This window comes from Trichogramma pretiosum, unplaced genomic scaffold (assembly GCF_000599845.2).
Source record: "Trichogramma pretiosum strain Unisexual culture from Peru unplaced genomic scaffold, Tpre_2.0 scaffold30, whole genome shotgun sequence".
Taxonomy (NCBI): domain Eukaryota; kingdom Metazoa; phylum Arthropoda; class Insecta; order Hymenoptera; family Trichogrammatidae; genus Trichogramma; species Trichogramma pretiosum.
The window spans coordinates 1,391,715-1,409,245 of NW_019641675.1; the positions used below are offsets into that span (position 1 = coordinate 1,391,715).

Sequence of the window (17,531 nt, forward strand, 5' to 3'; positions counted from 1 at the left end):
TATACCAGAAAATATTTCAAATTAATTTAAAAATATTATGGTTGTTATTATTTTTGAACTCTATCGCACGCTTGTCTTGCTGCAACGCTTCAAGTTTCATAAACATTAGAATGATCCATCGCTTTGTCTGTATTCGAACAGTCATCCCTCGCTGAATCCTTGTGCTTCCTTCAAAAGTTATACAACATAAACATTAAAATGTCAATTTTAAGTGATTCATGAAGAAGAACGAGTATGTATTTTTCTGAATCACCTGCTGACCCGAGCCTTGTAAGCTACCCACAGAGCAATGAAGATTCCAAAAAACAGCACTCCAATCACAATGCAAATGATGAGCACCAGGTTCATTTCCGCAGCTGAAACAGACGGTAAATATTTCAAATATCATATTTTAATATAACACTCAGGAATAGCCTCATTACCGGTCTTTACGACGAAAGCCCGTGAATCGGCGTAGCCGCCGTTGGTGAAGGCCATCATGCGCACCTCGTAGCTCGTGTCGGGCTTCAGCGGCCCGTTGCAGAAGAGCTTGCGCTTGTTGGTCAGCGAAAAGTCTTTGCAGGTACTGTCGTCGCCGATCGTATACTTGACCGCCTTTATTCCTCCGTAATCCAGGATAAAGTTGGCTGCGTACGCAAAAGAAGAAGCTCGCGGCAAGATCAGTCGTGTTCACATTTGTTGTCGTTGTTCTACTCACGATAGGGAGTCCAGTAGGGCTCGGTGACCTGGTAGGGTATCCGAAAGTCGCGTTCCATGGCCTCGCGCCACGACGAGACGTTGGGCCAGACGCCGTCGGGCTCCTGGCTCGTGGCGACGAAGCGTCGACTCAGGCGCTCGTACGGGTAGCCGAGGCGCGACACGAGAATCGCGTAGAACTGCACGTAGCCGTTGGTGTCGGGGAACAGCGGCAGCAGGATCTCGAACGAGCTCGTGGTGCAGCGCACGTTCGCTCGGTCCAGGGCGATCGACTTCATGTAGTCCTCGCTCGGCTGGGGCGGTATCCCCGAGGGATACTCCGTGACGTACTCGGCCGGCTCGCCCTTGAGATCGCCCTCGATGACGGCGCTCACCCGGAAGCTGTAGGTGAACTGGGGCTTGAGCTCGCCCAGACTCACGGAGAATCGCTCGTTCTTCTGGAAGCGATCTTTATCGTCGACCGGCACGAAATTGGCGAACGAGTGATTGCGCCAGTTGGCCCGATGACCGAGCACCAACACCTCGAAGCGTTTGAGGGGTCCGCGCAGCGAGCAGGGCAGATGCCAGCTCAGTATCGTGTCCAGGGCGTTGCTGTCGTTGGCCCGTGCCCTCGTCGCGTACTTGAGATCGGTGACTCTGTCGGGCACGCCCCGGAACTGGCTCCGAAAGTAGATCGCTTGGCTGCGGGGACTCCAGCCGCTGCGGGTCTTGGCCTCGATCCAGGCCGTGTAGTTGGTGAAGCCGTCGCCGCCGAGCCACTCGTAGCTCGTCTGGTCCGCGGCCAAGTCGTCCACCAGGTGGGCTCGATCGACGTGGCAGTGATCCGGCACCGGGTACAGGGGCTCGCCCAGCAGCCTCAGGCGATACTGCAGCAGTCGGCCGGGCATGATCTCGGGCGCGTCCCAGTCGAAGCGGAAGCCCCGGCCGGTACCGAGATCGGCGAGACGAAACTTGGCCGGGGCCGAGGAGGCGTCGTCCTTGGTGAAGATGGGCACGGGCATGCCCGCGGCACTGGGCCCGGCCTCGTTGTGGGCCCAGCCCCAGCAGAGGTAGCGCGTGTACGGGCTGAGGCCCGAGACGACGAGCTGCAGCCGGGGCACGAGGCGGGCGTTGCAGCTGCGATTCGCCCGGCCCCGCTCGATCGGCTCGTAGCCGTAGCCCTCGGTGTAGGACAAGTTGCACTCGGTCGAGACCGACTGGACGCTGCAGTTGCTCGCCTCGTTCTGCACGTGCCACTGCAGTGTGATCGAGGACTTGGTCGACGTGAACGGAGGCAGGTTCTGCTGGTTTATCAGCTTCGGTGCCGAGCTGACTGCGTCAAATTCATACTCGTTTTTCGTCCATTCTACACAAATCCGAAAAAGTAATAATAACTACCTCTGGGCAGGGTAGGCTTGGACTGTATGGTCGACACGAGTCCCTCGGCGCCGTCGCGGTCGATCGCCCTGACGCTCACCAGGTACGAGGCGCAGGCGTAGAGCTGCAGAAACAGGGCCGAGGTGTCGGACGTGCTCTTCACGTCGCTGTGCGACTCGCCCTCGGCCAGGAGCGTCTCGATGGCGACCTCGTAGCGATCTATGCAGGCGCTGCCCGAGCCCCGGGGACGCTGCCACGAGACATTGAGCGCCGAGTGGCCGCCGTACAGGATCGGCTCGACGGTCAGGATCAGCGGCGCTCCGGCTTCTACTCGTCATTTTTTTACGTGATTACCTTTTTTTCTGTACATTTTGACGCATATGTAGGTACTTACGAGATTTGAGAGTGGTCGCGAGGACGTCTCTGCGAGCCACGAGCGAATCGTCGGGCGTCACGGTCACGTTGTACGTCGTGCACGACTCCAGATCCTCGATGGTATAGCTCGTCGTCGGGTCCTCGGCGACGAAGCTCCGATTCGCCGAGCCGACGGGGACGTCCTGCTGCTGGCTGCTGGACACTTTTTTGTACCAGTCGATCCGGTAGAAACTCGCGTTCTTGCCGGAAACACGCCAAGACACGATCAGCGAGTCGGGACTGCTTTCCGCTTTCAGGTCTTCGATTTTTGTCGCGACGCCTGGTAGGGAAAACATTTTTTCTCGAAGTAGAGAAGAAAATAGAGCAGTGAAAAAGTTGTTTACCGTCGAGCGACCCCTCGTCGAATTCGAGCTCGCTTGAATTGGAATTTTGATCGTCGAAAAATATTTCCACAGTCTCGTTATCTGGTCGGAGGAAAATAAATCAATAAAAAAAATATAGTTAACAGTTTTTAACAATAATTTCAAACGTCGAAATTGACTTACCAAATAATTCACAATTACACGTAAGAAAAAATGTTAACAAATAATTAAGATTAATCAATAATAATTCTAATTTCATCAGCATCATAATTATTTATTTTCTGTTGAATGATATAAATTTAAAATCGATAGCGTAAATTAATTATCAATAAATTATTTTTAAAGAAGCAGAATATGCAACGATCCTTTCGCGAATAGTTAATGATATGAAACTGATCACGTCAGATAGAAAATTTAATGCGCAGGAAAATTGATATCGCATTTTTTTATTTATTCAACTCTCTAAAAGGTATCGCGTTCGATAGATAAAATTTAATGCTTAATATAACTTTGGTGCGGTAACAATGAAAAAGTACATCGTTATCGCGTGTGTTTACTACTAAACTACTTTCTGCGAAATTTGATAAAGTTAAATATCTATTTTCATAAAATAATTCCTCAAGGGGCACAGAAAATAAAGAACAGTCAACTTATTTTAAATATATTTTTCAATGCATTATTATCGTAAGTTTTCTCATCGATTCGAGCAAATTACTTCGTCAAAATTTCTAAATTTGTATTCTTTTTTTTTTAATTCGTTTTATTGGCCTTAAATTTGTATTCGGTGCCGTTCAGCTTTCGGCGCCATCTGCCAGACATATTAGTAATTAATGAGCGGCGACGATTATTCTGCTTTGTGGCTATCCTCCCGAGTCGAACTCTTTTCACGTCTACTCTGCACGTGTGCTAAGACGTTATTCTTAACGCATTCATCATGGCTGAGGTTAATAAATTTCCTTTTATTTATAACTAAATAATAGAAGATGGCAAAATTTTTGTTTTTAATCTCACGTTTTACTAGTGCATTATCTTAAAATACGTACATTGACAATCGTATAAAACATCACGAAAGTTCTAACATTTATTAGGTTATGAGCAATACGCTTACTAGCGGTTTGATTAAAACTTTTATTTATGATTTCCAGGTCGATGAAACTTTGAAGAAGAAGAGGACCTTCAGGAAGTTTACCTTCCGAGGTGTGGATTTGGACCAGTTACTGGACATGCCCACGTAAGTTGAAATTTTCGCATGATTTTGTTTCGTCACGAGCTCGAAGGAAAAGTACTTGCTGTGTATGCTTGATGTTCTTTTTACGATGCTCAAGATGTTATCAATAGGCATGTTTTTTGCAAAAACGTACAACATGATAATTTACCAAATATTGCTATAAATAATTATGTTTGCCATATGAAACTGAACATGCATATTTCATTTATTTTACAAAAACAAGTAATATAGAATCGGGTAGTAGCCATTATTTGCATTTTGTGTAAAAAAATATTGCTCCGAATTGTTCAGTAATCAAATATCATCCCTCATTTCAGCGAGCAGGTCATGGAGCTGATGCATGCTAGAGCTCGCAGGCGTTTTAGTCACGGACTCAAGCGCAAGCATTTGGCCCTTGTCAAGAAGTTGCGCAAAGCCAAGAAGGATGCTCCACCAAATGAGAAGCCAGATATCGTCAAGACTCATCTGCGCAACATGGTCATTGTCCCCGAGATGGTTGGCTCTATCGTCGGTGTTTACAACGGCAAGGCCTTCAACTCTGTTGAAATCAAACCAGAGATGATTGGCCACTATCTTGGCGAGTTCTCCATCACATACAAACCTGTGAAGCACGGTAGACCTGGTATTGGTGCTACCCACTCTTCACGTTTCATTCCATTGAAGTAGAGCGATAAAAATGTTGATATTTTAATTAAAAAGATTTTTCAATTAACTCGCATACACTATAATAAGTAATACATACAATATGTACAACAATATGCAATACATCCAATGTATTGCATACAATAATTTGTGTAAATGAGTTAAAGATTGTTTACAATCCATCAATCTAAAAATAATAAATATAACATTTTGACATTCAATGATCGTTGAGCTTAAAGTTTATTTGCATAATAACCATTTATATAGTATGTATATATTTTTCATTATCTTTAAAAAAAAACTCATAAACTTTATTTTATTTATTTAATCGCTCAAGTTTAAGTCGTGGATAGAATGTGAATTAAAGTAAGCTAAAGGTTCATCATGTAATTATTAAATGTTGTTATAAGAAGCTCAATTATATGTTACCAGTAATTATTCTTGGCATTTTCTAACACTTATATTAAATGTTTTTCTCACAAGTTGTACGAATGCTTTCATTTTGATTTTACATGGTGTACCTTTTTTTATTTAAAAACTACAATGGTAAAGGAAGAACAGAAAATCTTGAAAAGCAAATTTTAAAATTTTCTATTTTATTCTGGCTCTGATTCACTTTTCAATTTTTTTGAAAAGCTTATTACATATGTGACCAATTTGAGCTATTGATTGTAATACATACCTTTTCTCATCTTGTACTCTTAAAATAAAATTACAATTATATTTTAATTAAAAAGCTTCTGCATTTAAACCATTCACAAAAATTGCCACACTGATGGCACATTATTCATATCATTACAATACGAGATCTAAAAATAGTCAGAAAAACATGTTATAGTCAGTACGTAAAGCAAAAAAACTCATAAATACAATTTCATTTTAACCAAGAGGCTTCTGCACTTGAATCATTTACAAAAATTGCCAAAGTGATGGCATATTATTCATTACAAGACCAGATCTAAAAGTAGTCAGTATACATTTTTGAGAGACATATCACAATCAATTATTCATCAAATCATAAGCCAGCTGTAAAATCAGGTAAAGATTATTTGAGGCGCGAAAGAAAAAAGAAACAAAAGAAGGGGGTACAGTTTTCTCGGAGTAGGCCCTGTTATGTTCGCATGCCAATCACGCGTTCATCACATTGCTTTACTTTGATCAATACGCTCCGCTCATTGCCCGCGGATCAGTCCGTAACAGGTCTGGCAATATTTTATTGCACTCCCGTGGACGTCCTCTCCGACGCGAGGGGCAAAGATAGCGGAGGCTAACGGCCGTTAGAGCCGCGGCACTTGCTGCCAGAGATCCAAGGACCTTCGCTCAGAGCATGGGTTTGAGTCACGGGGACTCCGTGTGTGGCTCCGTGGTGGAACTCGAGAGAACTGATGCACTTCTACACACGCTTCAGTCTTATATACGAAAAAAGATGAAAATCCTGCCACTTGCGGGTACTGCCACTACCGTCTCTAAAAGCCACCTACAGTCGCTCGACTGGAACTATTTCGACGGCGCGTCTTTTCCATTTTATCGATCGTCTCGCTGGATCTCCTCTTCTGGGCTCGCGACTTTTTGCACTTGTCCGCCAGCACGCGAATGACGAAAAAGTAGACGAGCTCGAAGCTGGTGATCAGGCTGAAGCCCACGAAGAGGCCGAGCAAACCCCCGAAAGACGCTGAAACAAAAAGCGAGGCCAGAAATCGAGCGGCTGAGAAGAATTGCGCGAAATCATACCGAACAAGGCCTTCCAGTCATAGTAAACGTAGCGCCGGTACTGTATCGAGACCAGGTCGGTGAAAAACACGTTGATGAGGCTCAGCTTGCTGCGCTCGTCCACGTTTTTCCTTGATAAAAAACCACAACAACAAAGAATCGATGGTTAAGTGCATGAAAATGGTGAATTTTCAGGGCCAGCGGCTTACCGCGTCGATAACAACACTCGACCCTGGTCCAAAATGCCCTCGGTACTGTCGACGGGATATCGGTAATTCGAGCAGTCGAGCAAGCAGCCGCAGGGCCTCTCCTCGATGTCCAAGTCCAACTGCTCCGGATCGACGATCTTGCCCGGCCACGACGAGTCGTAAAGGGCTGAAAGGTACGGGTAAACTATTCGTTCAAATGGCCGAGTAAATTAAGCGAATTAGTTACATCGAATTTTCGTCAAACACTGGATGTCCCTCAGGTCGCAGTCGCGGGAGGCTGAAAGATAAAATCCACTAGATTGCTTTTCTCTTCTTCTCTCCAAAGGACGAACTGTATATCTGACCGTTGTTGGGCAAGTAATGCGGCACACAGCCGCAATTGTCGAGCACGATCTTGGCCCGGCACGAGTTCAGGCAGTTGACGTACGAGTAGCTGTTCCAGGAGTGCTCGAGCTCGAGCTGGCGCAGCGGCGCCGATCCCACCGGCTCGTCGCTGAAGATGCAGTCGCGCACCCGAACCGGCAGCGACCTGACTTGGGCCGTCGAGTAGGTCGACTCGGGCGACACGTCGAGCAACTCCTGGACGCCGAGGCCGACCAGCTTGAAGGCCGAGCTGCGCACCGGGTAGTCGTGGGGCTCGTGCAGCATCACCTTGACGCCGAACGAGGCCTGCAGACTGGCCCAGTAGTCGCGGGGCCGGGCGTCCACGAGCACCTCCAGGCCCGTCTGGTAGCCGCAGGCGGTCAGGCGTCTGGGCTCCCTCAGGCCGCCGCTGCGAAATCAGGTACGTCGACGGCTGATTATTTATCGGATCATTATTTATTCCTAATTATCCGCACATTTTTGGCTGCGCGTTGGGCCCGAAGTAATTGAAGCTGCAGCAGTGGCCGTCGCGCGACGTAGTCTCCTCGAACAGTTCTCGACACGGCGTGACGTTGCCTTTCCACTTGCAGCTCTTGAGAAGCTCCGAGCAGTCTTGCTTCAGCTGAAGTTGGATATAAATTAAAATTTCGAGCTCGGTATAAGCTCAGTACAATAGTGTACTTGCCTCCCTCGCCACTTGCACGACGGTGTAATTGTTCGCGTCCAAGACGTTTTGCAGAGTCGACAGATTCGCCTGGACGTTGCGACCCGACACGCCGGGATCGAGCAGCTCCACGAGCAGACGCAGATTACGCAGCACCGAATGGCGCGGCACCTTACCGAGCTTTTTCCTATTTTTAATGGTAAAAAGCGACGATTTGGTATAATATTCACGGGATTAAATGACAGAAATTACAATTTTTGGACAAAGTTGTTGGCCTTTTCGCGAGAGATCTGATTGTTGTTGCAGATCGTCACGGCGGGAAACGGATAATTCCAGATGCCGTGATGAGTCGTCTCGATGACGGTCAGCGTCGAGTGAGCCGCGTTGTAGGTCCAGGCAATGTGCATAAGTACGAGTGAAAAAATCAGCGACGAAACGACGATGGCGGCCCAAACGCATCTTCGTGAAAAAAAGTTTTTCGGAATTTTCATTGACCTACACTCGCGAATATATCCGAGTAATATTACGCATTACCTTTCGACTTTCGAGCGTTTCTTCTGCACGATGTACTTGTAGCCGTGCAGGCTCGTCGATAAACAGAACTCGATCGCTTGCGTTTTGATGATGTTCGCGAGATTTTTTTTCTTTCTCTCTCGCGGACTGCCGGCCGTCGTCTGCGTCGGTGGGCCTTTCGATCTTGCTGCTTCCGGCATTTTTATTGTACGTATATTTGCTTATTTATTTTTGTTTACGATCGATTCAATTTTTGTCGGCTAAATATAATACGTACACACCTGCACTGTACTGAAAACGAATGTCAAGTGCAGCGAGTAGATCCTAGCGATGTGATTTTTTTTTCATTTTTCATCGCCCATGAAGCAGTCGGATCGAGTAATTATTCTTATAAAAAATTCAAAGGTCTGTCGCACGGCTTTCGCGTTGAGCGGGGACGAGTATGTTTCCGTCCTTTGATCACGCACTCGAGTTCGCGATGATGAACGCGATGATAAAAAAAAGGTATTCTGCAAAAATAATTTCGACCCAGATTTTTGTATTATGAGAAACAAAGGAATAACTCATTGACTATATATGACTCCGATTGACTACGCGCTCAACTTTTTGTATGATATGAAATCACATTTTCAAGTTTCAACCGCAGCGATAAAAATTCGATAAACAGTCTTTATCCAAAAGCAAACATCGCGCTACAACATCGTCGGGTGATTATATATTTTTAAAATACGTGCATACACATGCACGTTTGAGAAATGAGAGAAGGTAAACTCTGTTTAAATTATCGTTGAATAGTGTATTTATTAAAAAGAAAATTGAAAGTCATTTTTCAAATTTTATTTATTGTAATAACATAAAAAGTTTGCAACATTTAGTTGTACTAGATCTCAGCTAAATCAAAATGCTTCATGACCATGTACGTACACCATGAGCTGTGCTTTAGAGCCGCCAAGCAAATATTATATAGATTTTGGTTAGTTGGCATATCGATGATCATTTCGCAGAAAGGGATCGACAATCGGTTGCGCGTCAACTTCATATAAGATTTTAGGGCCCAGCAATGGAAAAATCTTCTCGATAGCTTCTCGCACAGATGGACAGCACAAACCTCTTGGTACTTTTCGGGGAGTTCGAGCAATTTTTTTGAGCGCGCAAACTCCAAGTAATCCATATTTGTGAGTTGTTTCGCTGCCTCTTCGGGTTTTAATCGGATCAGATCGTAGAGCGATAGGCTCGGCTTTATCATCAATTCTTTTGCTCTACTTTCGAATTCCTCATCGTCGAACCAACATTTTTCAACATCAGCCGACTTCTTGAACAATCCGTAATAGGAAAACAATCTCATTATCGTCAAGGCGTCTTTTCTTTTCAATTCGTACTCTCTCTTCTCAAGACTATCGACGAAGGACAACAGACCAGATGCTAGTTCCAATTTAAAATTAATACTGTAAGGCCGCTCTTCCCTCCTCCTCAATAAACCATTCAGACAAAGGACAAGGTCTGATGCAGAGGGAAAAACAAATCTAGATAGATCTGCACCATGATTCAAGAGTACATCGAACACAATTGGCCTCAGATTCTGCACAGCCGATTGCAGTGGTGAGCTCATGAGCAATCCGTTCCAAGCGTCGGTGATCTGCAAGTGACGGTTCAGTTCGTCATTGACCTGGAAGAAGAGTTTCACCAAGTCTTCAGTTCCCTCTTCGAGGCAAAAACTCACAGGTGTCAATCCGAAATCATCGGTCCAATGTGGATCCGCCCCTCTTCTCAGCAGCAGTTCGACCATCGTCTTGTGTCCAAATGACACAGCATGACACAATGGTGTAGAGTCCGTTCGGTCCCGAGCATCAACCTGTACCGATTGATGAATTTCGTCGATGATTTCGAAGAACATCTTCGCCAAATCATCGCTGCATTTTGTCTGGCAAATGATATGCAGAGGTGTCAATCCGTCTACGTCAGATATATTCGGATTGGCCCCTCTTCTCAGCAGAAATTCGACCAATTTGACCGAGTTACGAGACACAGCTATGTGCAGTGGTGTCAGACCCCACTTGTCCTCCCGAGCGTCAATGCGCACCGTTCGACGGTTAACGTCGTTGATCAAGAAGAACTTTTTTATGAAGTCATCGTTGTCGTTGAGTACCTGACAAGCGACATGCAGAGGAGTAGATTTATTAAAGTTGACCAAATGTGGATCCGCGCATTTTCTCAGCAGCGTTTCAGCCACGCGTACATGGCCGTACTTCAGAGCCAAAATCAGCGGCGAATTACCTTTGACGTTATCGAGACAATTGGGGTCTTGTCCGTGTTCGAGGAATTTTTCGACGAGGTCGTCAAAGCCATACCTGCAGGCCACATGGAAGTGAGTGAAGCCTGACTTGTCGATGTAATTTACAAAAAATCTATCGTAAATTGTAAAAAGCTCACGAGCCACGTCACGTCCTCGATCGTCCAATAATTCGGCCACGTGATGTAGAGGTGTGCTGCGACGCTGCGATAGCTTGCCGACTATATTAATGTCGGATCCCATATCTTTGTAGCCGCTGCGAGCCACGAACTCAATAAATCGTTGTCCTCGATTATCATGCGGGTTTTCGTACATACAATTTATAGATTCCTTGAGAAGAAATTCAATTTTTTGCTTGGGAAAAATGTCCCGCAGATCCGGAAGTGGTCCCCTCCAATCGCTGATTAAGGGATAAAGTTGATCGAGATGACGATGTCGTCCTTTTTTGAACCAATTGGTCCAACCGGTCTTTACTCGTACTTTTTTCAAATTTTGTAATTGTTTTTGGTTAAAATCATCCACGTGTTTTAACCTACAGTCGTCGCTTTCACTGACGAAACTTTCACTACTTTTATTAGGTACGTTATTGGATGTAGACATCATTCTGGTCACTTATACACAGCACACAATCACTTTTTGTTTATGTATATGAATAAATATTTATTATAAATTGAGATTTACTTCTCAAAAATCACTAACAGTCGTCAATGCGATCTACGTCTATTTAAGCTGCAACTTCTAAACGTGTACTGACTATGCATGCGCTATATGATCTATTGGCCCGGCCGAGCATGTGTTTTTGACAGGAAGTTCTGTTTTTTCCATAAGATTACATGTAAATGGTGACTGCAGCGCCACTTTAGGCTCCGCCCTAACGCTCAGAGTGCATTAGAATCAGAGAGAAAGTAAATAACACGTAGCCAAGCTATCGTAAAGAGATGCTATGTTACAGACAAACATGACTCAGCATTTGAGCTACATTTCGAATTTCATTAAGTGTTCGGGTACATTTTATATGGAATTCTTTAGGGTGGTGAAGTCGGAAACGCTGCAGCTACTTCTGAGTTTGTTTAAACAACTATAATTACCTGCACCAGTTAGATTCTACTGTGTTCGATGGGAAAGTTGCAGAGATTTGCAACCCCTTCAAAACGAGCTTGAGAACGATTGGAAGGCTTTCGCTGAGGAACCCCGGAAAAATCCTCGAAATAATTAATTTCATGAGGAAATTCGCCTTGTGTTGAATTTTTGACCTTAAATATTGCAAAAAGTTTGTTGTTTACCTTTAAAATGCGTGGGTGAAAACTGAATTCTGACAAATAAATAATTTTGGACGTACGTCGTTTCAAAGTTTTTTCACAACTATTGTTTTACAGTCTCTCCTTACTCATTAAATTATTTAATCTTAATTTAGTTAACGAATTTAGAAACGTCTCTATCAACTTTTTGTATAATAATAGAAATTCGATAAACAATCTTTACCCAAAAGAAATCATCGCGCTACAGCAATCTCGAGTGATTATATTTTTAAAGTAAACACATTCATACATACATATAAAAAATAAGAGAAGGTATAAAAGAGCCGTGTGTTAATTTCGTGTGTAGTCGTTTACTCACCAAAGACTTTATTTGGTCGGTTCGAGTCGTTGTCGCGAGTTCAAGGAAGTTCTTTGCGCATCGACGTTTCGTTACACATGTCCGAAGGTGCATATAATTAACAATTGCCATTACCCAAACGGCATACAAATATGTTGGAAAATTCTTGTGTTATATTTATCACATACTAGCTTTTACTCAATGCACTATATACGCCAATAATTTTTAATTTATAATTTTGCTGTAATTATAAACTGTTGATAGAAAAATTTTTGTTATTAATTACAATTGTTACAGGAATAACTTTATTTGATTATGAAGCATAAATATTAATATGAATATTATTTATTTTATCACATTAGCGTGATTTGTAAGTATTACTATTCCGTTTTGTTAACAAAAAGATGAATAGTATACTTTTTTACGCACTGTAGTGAGTATACATCTTTCCTGAATTTTTATTGGTTGTTGGCGTAAATTGATTAGTTTATTGTGGATACGTAGAAAATTTTAAATTTAATCATTTAATATTTACGTTTAAAACTTGAATACATTATCGATATGGACAAATGTATTTTTTCAGTTATATGTGAACTTTCAAAATAATTAAATTTTAAGTATATTTTAGTAAGGTTTAAAGATGTCTTCTATGAATCATTATAAGTATAATTCAATAAACGGCACTAATCATTCCAAACTTTTGGGACAATTTTGAAAAATAACTCAAAGATAAAGTCTCATGTTTACATAGAGATGTTCAGAGTTACGTTTGAGTTTAAGTTGTTGCTTTAAATTAAAGCTACACGGAGAGACCAGCTCCGCAGAGCCCTTTGTCGTGTCCAACGCTATGGCATGGCATGTCTCGCCAGTAACGACTTTGAAAAAGAACCAACACTGCGCAAAGTTTTATTTTCTGCTCGTAGTTAAGGCATTTGATTAAACTTAAATTTTTATTCGCTTACGTAGTTCATTTTTGAAAACTCGGAAAATTAATATCGAATAATTTTGTTCTTATAATTATCATATGTGGAGAGTTAAATTGTACTTATATTTTAAATTTTATCGTAATTATCATATACGTAATTTTGAAAAATTTCGAAAATTGCTTATGTTAATAGATAGTTTCAGTGAATTTTAGGAACTGCTTTTCGATGTCAACTCAAATTCGATAGAGTCTCATATTTATTTTCACACTTATTGCGTTTGTCATCTTAGCTATCATCTTCGTGTACTGTCCTTTGATGTTACAACAAATCGGATTTTCGTCCAAATTTCTCCTCACATTTGTCACATGCGTAATCTTTGCAACCATCGTGAACTGTCTTTTGGTGTAAAAGCAAAGTTTTTTTGTGTCCGAATTTCTTCTCACACTTGTCGCATGCGTAATCTTTACGACCTTCGTGGACTGTCCTTTGGTGAATAAGCAAATCTGATTTTTGTCCAAATTTCTTTTCGCAATTGTCACATGAGTAATCTCTGAGAACTTTGAAGGACAAATTTTTCCGACCATCGTGTACTGTCTTTATGTGCAAGAGCAATCCATGTTTAGTATCAAATCTTTTCGCGCACATTTCGCATAAGTAACTTTTGAGAATATTTTATTATGCTTAAGTAAAGTGGATTTATTTCCAAATATTTTTGTACACTTATTGCATGTGAAATTTTCGCGATCCTTGTGTATTAATTTTTGATGCGTGAGAAAACTCGATTTTTTCTCAAATTTTTTTTCGCACTGGTCGCATGCAAAATCTTTGTGGCCTTTGTGCATTGATATTTGGTGCCTGCTCAAATGGCTTCGGAACTCAAATTTCTGTTCGCACTTGTCGCAAGTGAAATCTTTTAGTTCACTGTGAATCGTGTTTCGATGGGATATCATACTCGATTTCCCATTTCGATTTCGATTTCGACACAAAAAAGAGTAGACTCAAGAACCACATCGATGTACTACACTATGGTGTCACACATAAATGTGATATATGCGGAAAGAAATGTTCAACTAAGGGTAATGTCAAAAAACACATCGATGCGAATCATAATGGTATCACACATGCATGTGATATATGCGGAAAGAAATTCTCAGATAAAAGTAATCTAAAAAAACACATCGATTTGGTGCATAATAAAGTTACTCACACATGTGATATATGCGGTAAGAAATACTCCGTGAAGCGTTATGTCATAACCCACAGTAATGCAAAACATAGCGGTGTCACAAATGAAAAAAATCAAAAGAAAGGACAATTGCAAAGTTCACATTGATATGGTGCCTCAAGGCATCGCTCGCTCTTGTAGAAAAACATTCGGATAAAAGATCATATAATAGATTTGGTGCACCAAAAATTAACGTTATAACTTAAATGGAAGTATAAAATTAAATAGACTATGTTAACATTTTTTTTAAATCAAGAAATTTGTTGAGGAAAATGAAGTATGCAATTAATTATAATAAAGCTAATAAAATGTTACACTCTAAGCTAGTGTTAATTCCATTATCTCAGCCACTTTTCAGCACGCTTTGCGCGTCCTATGTTCTGCAAGTTTTATTTTAAGACTTAAGAAATCGTTTCAAAACTGTTCACGTTATTTATCAAATCTATTATCTATCTATCTATTTTTTAAAAAAAGGATCAATTTTTTTTAAGAGAATACAATACGGGGAAGCATAATCATGACATTCTGCGCCATCTCTCGAATTGTTAACGGTCGCAATCTGAACTACAACTGACGCCGCCGCGGTGCGAGTGCAACGAACACCATAACACACAATTCGCACGCAGCAAACACGAAATTCGCACGCGAACGAGTATACCTTTTAGTCTTCTGGTAGTACTGCTGGCGTGCGCGACTCCGTAATTTTTTTCTCTCCGTGTATACATCAGTATCGTTGACCGAAATTCGAGAGTACACAAACACTTGATTACGAAGCGACAGCAACGACGCGGTAAATCTCTCTCAACGGCTGCTCGCTATCTTTTTGTTATTGGCGTTCCGATCGAGAAATCATCGTGACAGTTTCGACAATTGAAGTGTAGTCAGTAGCAGCAGTAGCAGTCATTATTAAATCCCGACCAGCGGTGCTAGCACGGGAGCCGAGGTTAAGAGTGATGAGCGAACCGCTGCCGCACATAATCGAGAGCATGGACGATTTCGGTGGCAAGCCCAAGGACCATCTCATCACCATACTCGACCGCATGGAGATGCACGTCGAGCAGCTGCGCAAGGATGCCATGAGGATAGAGGAGGAAAAGGACAGTCTGCTGACGACCCTCGACACCCTGCTCAATCACGATCTCTTCGTCGGCCTCGAAGACAGTGAGTTGACTTTATTTGTTTTTATTTTTTTCTCTGTTTTTTGTTGTTGTTGTGCTGCTACTTCCATTCTTCTCTCATTAGAAGGTAAATATCTCGCGTACCAATTGAAAAACAGAGGGCAACTGCTGTGACGTTATTAGATGAGCTTTGAACTTTTCGATGCTAATGTAACGTTTGACTTGCATTTTTACGCATTTTCCAAATGATTTACGTGCTGTGCAGCTTTCTTTCAAAACGTCAATTGTAAATCTGACGTCGCTGTGTACAAAGCTCTTTAAAGGTTAACCAACTGTTTTGCTCCAATCTTAATGTTTACGGTACTCCGGTGTTATTTATTTAACAATTCTCAATCGAATATCGCTGTGAATTCATTTCATGCTTCATTATTTGAGAATGAATTGTCTTCAATGTGTGCATCCACCGCACTATGCTGTAAACATGCTCTTCAAGAGTAGTTGTTTTTGTTTTACTTTTGCTCTTACATTTGTGTTGTAAAAACTCAACGTATCAATTACGTTTAAAAGGCTACGTAATTACAATCTAGTCGAATCGTTGCCCAATGTAATTTTTGAATAAAAACTTAGCTAATCACAATATATGTCTCTGGCATTTTCGCGAACTTTCGATGCAGTGTATAACCTGTACGCCGAGAAAGGTCTCGAAATGCCAAACTAGCTATGATGTCAATATTGCTCTTGCCATAAAAATTCGAGAGCTTAGGTGCAAATTGCCTTCAATCGTTGTTTAATTTGAGTTTTAAACGAATTTTAAAGAGTATTTACCATGAAATTTCGGGAAACTAAGATTAAAGCATACGTCAAAACATCAACAATACAATTTGTTTATTATCTGACTAATATGTGAACATCGTTTATTTGACGAGTTTCAAAATCTTGATAAAAATAATTTTTTTTATATTATGTGTTAATCACATTCTGTATTCTAGGCCATAAAATTTTTGGCAATTTTATCTTGCAATTGTTAAAACAAAATACTGATTACAAAACAAATAAAAGTTTTCATTGTGTTTATTTATTAAATTTCTGATTCTTGATCTGAAGATAAAATTCATTATAAATCTTTGGAGTCACGCCTATGATCCCTAATTAATTTTTAATTCTTTCAGCTGACAAGGATGATGTTATGAGATATGCCGAAAGACTATCCATGAGATGCTTAACAGTTGATGTTCTTGTTAGAGTTCAACGTGATAACGTACAACAGGATGCTTTGCATCAGGTTTTTATATTTATATTATTATCTAATTTTTTTAACAATTTTGAAGAAGTCATACTAATAATAATGTTTTAATTGTAGGTTAATGGACTTATAGATAGTTTAGTCGTTGGATTGCAGAATGATCCTAGTGGTACCAGATCTCGCTGTGCTTCTTTTATGAATGCATGTTCATCGCATGCTGATGGCCTATCGGATAAAATATTTGAGACTGCTATATTAGGGTGTACATTAGATGATCAAAAGCGAATAAAGAAAAGGTTGCAAGGATTATTAGATTATATTGACAAAAAACACACCATAACTTCAGAATAAGAATAATTTGGAGATTAAGACTTTGATACCATATGCTTAATGAACTATTGAATGTGTATTTAATTAAGCCCATATTTAGCATCAGTGTTGAAAGTTCATTGATGTTTTAAGATGTGATGATGTAAAGTAAGGTGGAACAAAAAATTGTTAGATAATATTGATTAATTTATAATTGTTTTGAAGCACTTGTAATTTGTGAACAATACTCAGTTGAGAGTAAATTGAATAGCAAAATTTTTTATAATATTCTTAATTATGTTTATATCATCATGATAGAAAACAAGTGCTAGTCTGATGGATTAATTCAGTGTTAATAACGTTATCGAAACATTTGTATTAAATACATTCCTGAATTAAAAATGTTGATTTGACTGGAACTATTGGTTAGAAAAGAATTCATCTGTTGAATTATGATTATTTTCAAATATACATTATGATTTGTAGTAAAATAGAGCAATGCAGATTTGAACAGAAGGTAATTTGATCAACTTAACTATTGCTTAATTAGAAAATATGTGAGACATGCTTGTTTTCATTTATACCAATTCACTTTAGATTAGGCAGTTTTTATAAATCAGTCATATTTACACTCTATCTGAGAAACATCAGTTAGAATTTGTTCAAATTTCACTTGATACACGTGACCATCTTATGATTGTAACAT

At 41.1% G+C, this 17,531-nt stretch overlaps 4 protein-coding genes across 4 annotated transcripts; 2 read left to right on the forward strand and 2 right to left on the reverse strand.

Moving 5' to 3' along the window:
* Positions 1–89: 89 nt before the first annotated feature.
* On the reverse strand, positions 90–3,057 carry LOC106653007. Its single transcript, XM_014372219.1, has 8 exons — positions 2,973–3,057; positions 2,811–2,891; positions 2,447–2,746; positions 2,074–2,379; positions 698–2,008; positions 423–626; positions 254–356; positions 90–168 (listed from the first exon to the last, which is right to left on the reverse strand). The coding sequence occupies exons 1-8, from the start codon at positions 3,055–3,057 to the stop codon at positions 90–92; spliced, it is 2,469 nt and encodes an 822-aa protein (XP_014227705.1).
* Positions 3,058–3,648: 591 nt separating this feature from the next.
* Positions 3,649–5,145, forward strand: LOC106653019 (40S ribosomal protein S15-like). The gene is made up of 3 exons (XM_014372231.2): positions 3,649–3,732; positions 3,935–4,020; positions 4,335–5,145. The coding sequence occupies exons 1-3, from the start codon at positions 3,724–3,726 to the stop codon at positions 4,681–4,683; spliced, it is 444 nt and encodes a 147-aa protein (XP_014227717.1). The 5' UTR covers positions 3,649–3,723; the 3' UTR covers positions 4,684–5,145.
* Positions 5,146–5,747: 602 nt separating this feature from the next.
* Positions 5,748–8,342, reverse strand: LOC106651136 (sodium channel protein Nach-like). The gene is made up of 9 exons (XM_023460629.1): positions 8,140–8,342; positions 7,858–8,064; positions 7,627–7,792; positions 7,418–7,563; positions 6,923–7,338; positions 6,805–6,855; positions 6,591–6,744; positions 6,391–6,500; positions 5,748–6,331 (listed from the first exon to the last, which is right to left on the reverse strand). Exons 1-9 carry the CDS (start codon positions 8,316–8,318, stop codon positions 6,126–6,128), a joined length of 1,635 nt encoding a protein of 544 aa, XP_023316397.1. The 5' UTR covers positions 8,319–8,342; the 3' UTR covers positions 5,748–6,125.
* A 6,426-nt stretch (positions 8,343–14,768) lies between these two features.
* On the forward strand, positions 14,769–17,244 carry LOC106653082 (BAG family molecular chaperone regulator 2). The gene is made up of 3 exons (XM_014372329.2): positions 14,769–15,316; positions 16,443–16,555; positions 16,634–17,244. Exons 1-3 carry the CDS (start codon positions 15,109–15,111, stop codon positions 16,865–16,867), a joined length of 555 nt encoding a protein of 184 aa, XP_014227815.1. The 5' UTR covers positions 14,769–15,108; the 3' UTR covers positions 16,868–17,244.
* Positions 17,245–17,531: the final 287 nt, after the last annotated feature.

Excerpts from the sequence above, each read along its gene's own strand:
- LOC106651136 (XM_023460629.1), bottom strand. The coding sequence starts at position 8,318 with ATGCCGGAAGCAGCAAGATCGAAAGGCCCACCGACGCAGACGACGGCC. Across the intron at positions 8,065-8,139 it reads AAACGCTCGAAAGTCGAAAG|ATGCGTTTGGGCCGCCATCG; the intron begins GTAATGCGTAAT and ends TTTTTCACGAAG. Across the intron at positions 7,564-7,626 it reads TCGTGCAAGTGGCGAGGGAG|CTGAAGCAAGACTGCTCGGA; the intron begins GCAAGTACACTA and ends ATCCAACTTCAG.
- LOC106653019 (XM_014372231.2), top strand. Across the intron at positions 4,021-4,334 it reads CAGTTACTGGACATGCCCAC|CGAGCAGGTCATGGAGCTGA; the intron begins GTAAGTTGAAAT and ends CCCTCATTTCAG.
- LOC106653082 (XM_014372329.2), top strand. The coding sequence starts at position 15,109 with ATGAGCGAACCGCTGCCGCACATAATCGAGAGCATGGACGATTTCGGT. Across the intron at positions 15,317-16,442 it reads CTTCGTCGGCCTCGAAGACA|CTGACAAGGATGATGTTATG; the intron begins GTGAGTTGACTT and ends TAATTCTTTCAG. Across the intron at positions 16,556-16,633 it reads AACAGGATGCTTTGCATCAG|GTTAATGGACTTATAGATAG; the intron begins GTTTTTATATTT and ends TTTTAATTGTAG.
- LOC106653007 (XM_014372219.1), bottom strand. The coding sequence starts at position 3,057 with ATGATGCTGATGAAATTAGAATTATTATTGATTAATCTTAATTATTTG. Across the intron at positions 627-697 it reads GCCCTACTGGACTCCCTATC|CCAACTTTATCCTGGATTAC; the intron begins GTGAGTAGAACA and ends TTGCGTACGCAG. Across the intron at positions 357-422 it reads GGCTTTCGTCGTAAAGACCG|CTGCGGAAATGAACCTGGTG; the intron begins GTAATGAGGCTA and ends CGTCTGTTTCAG.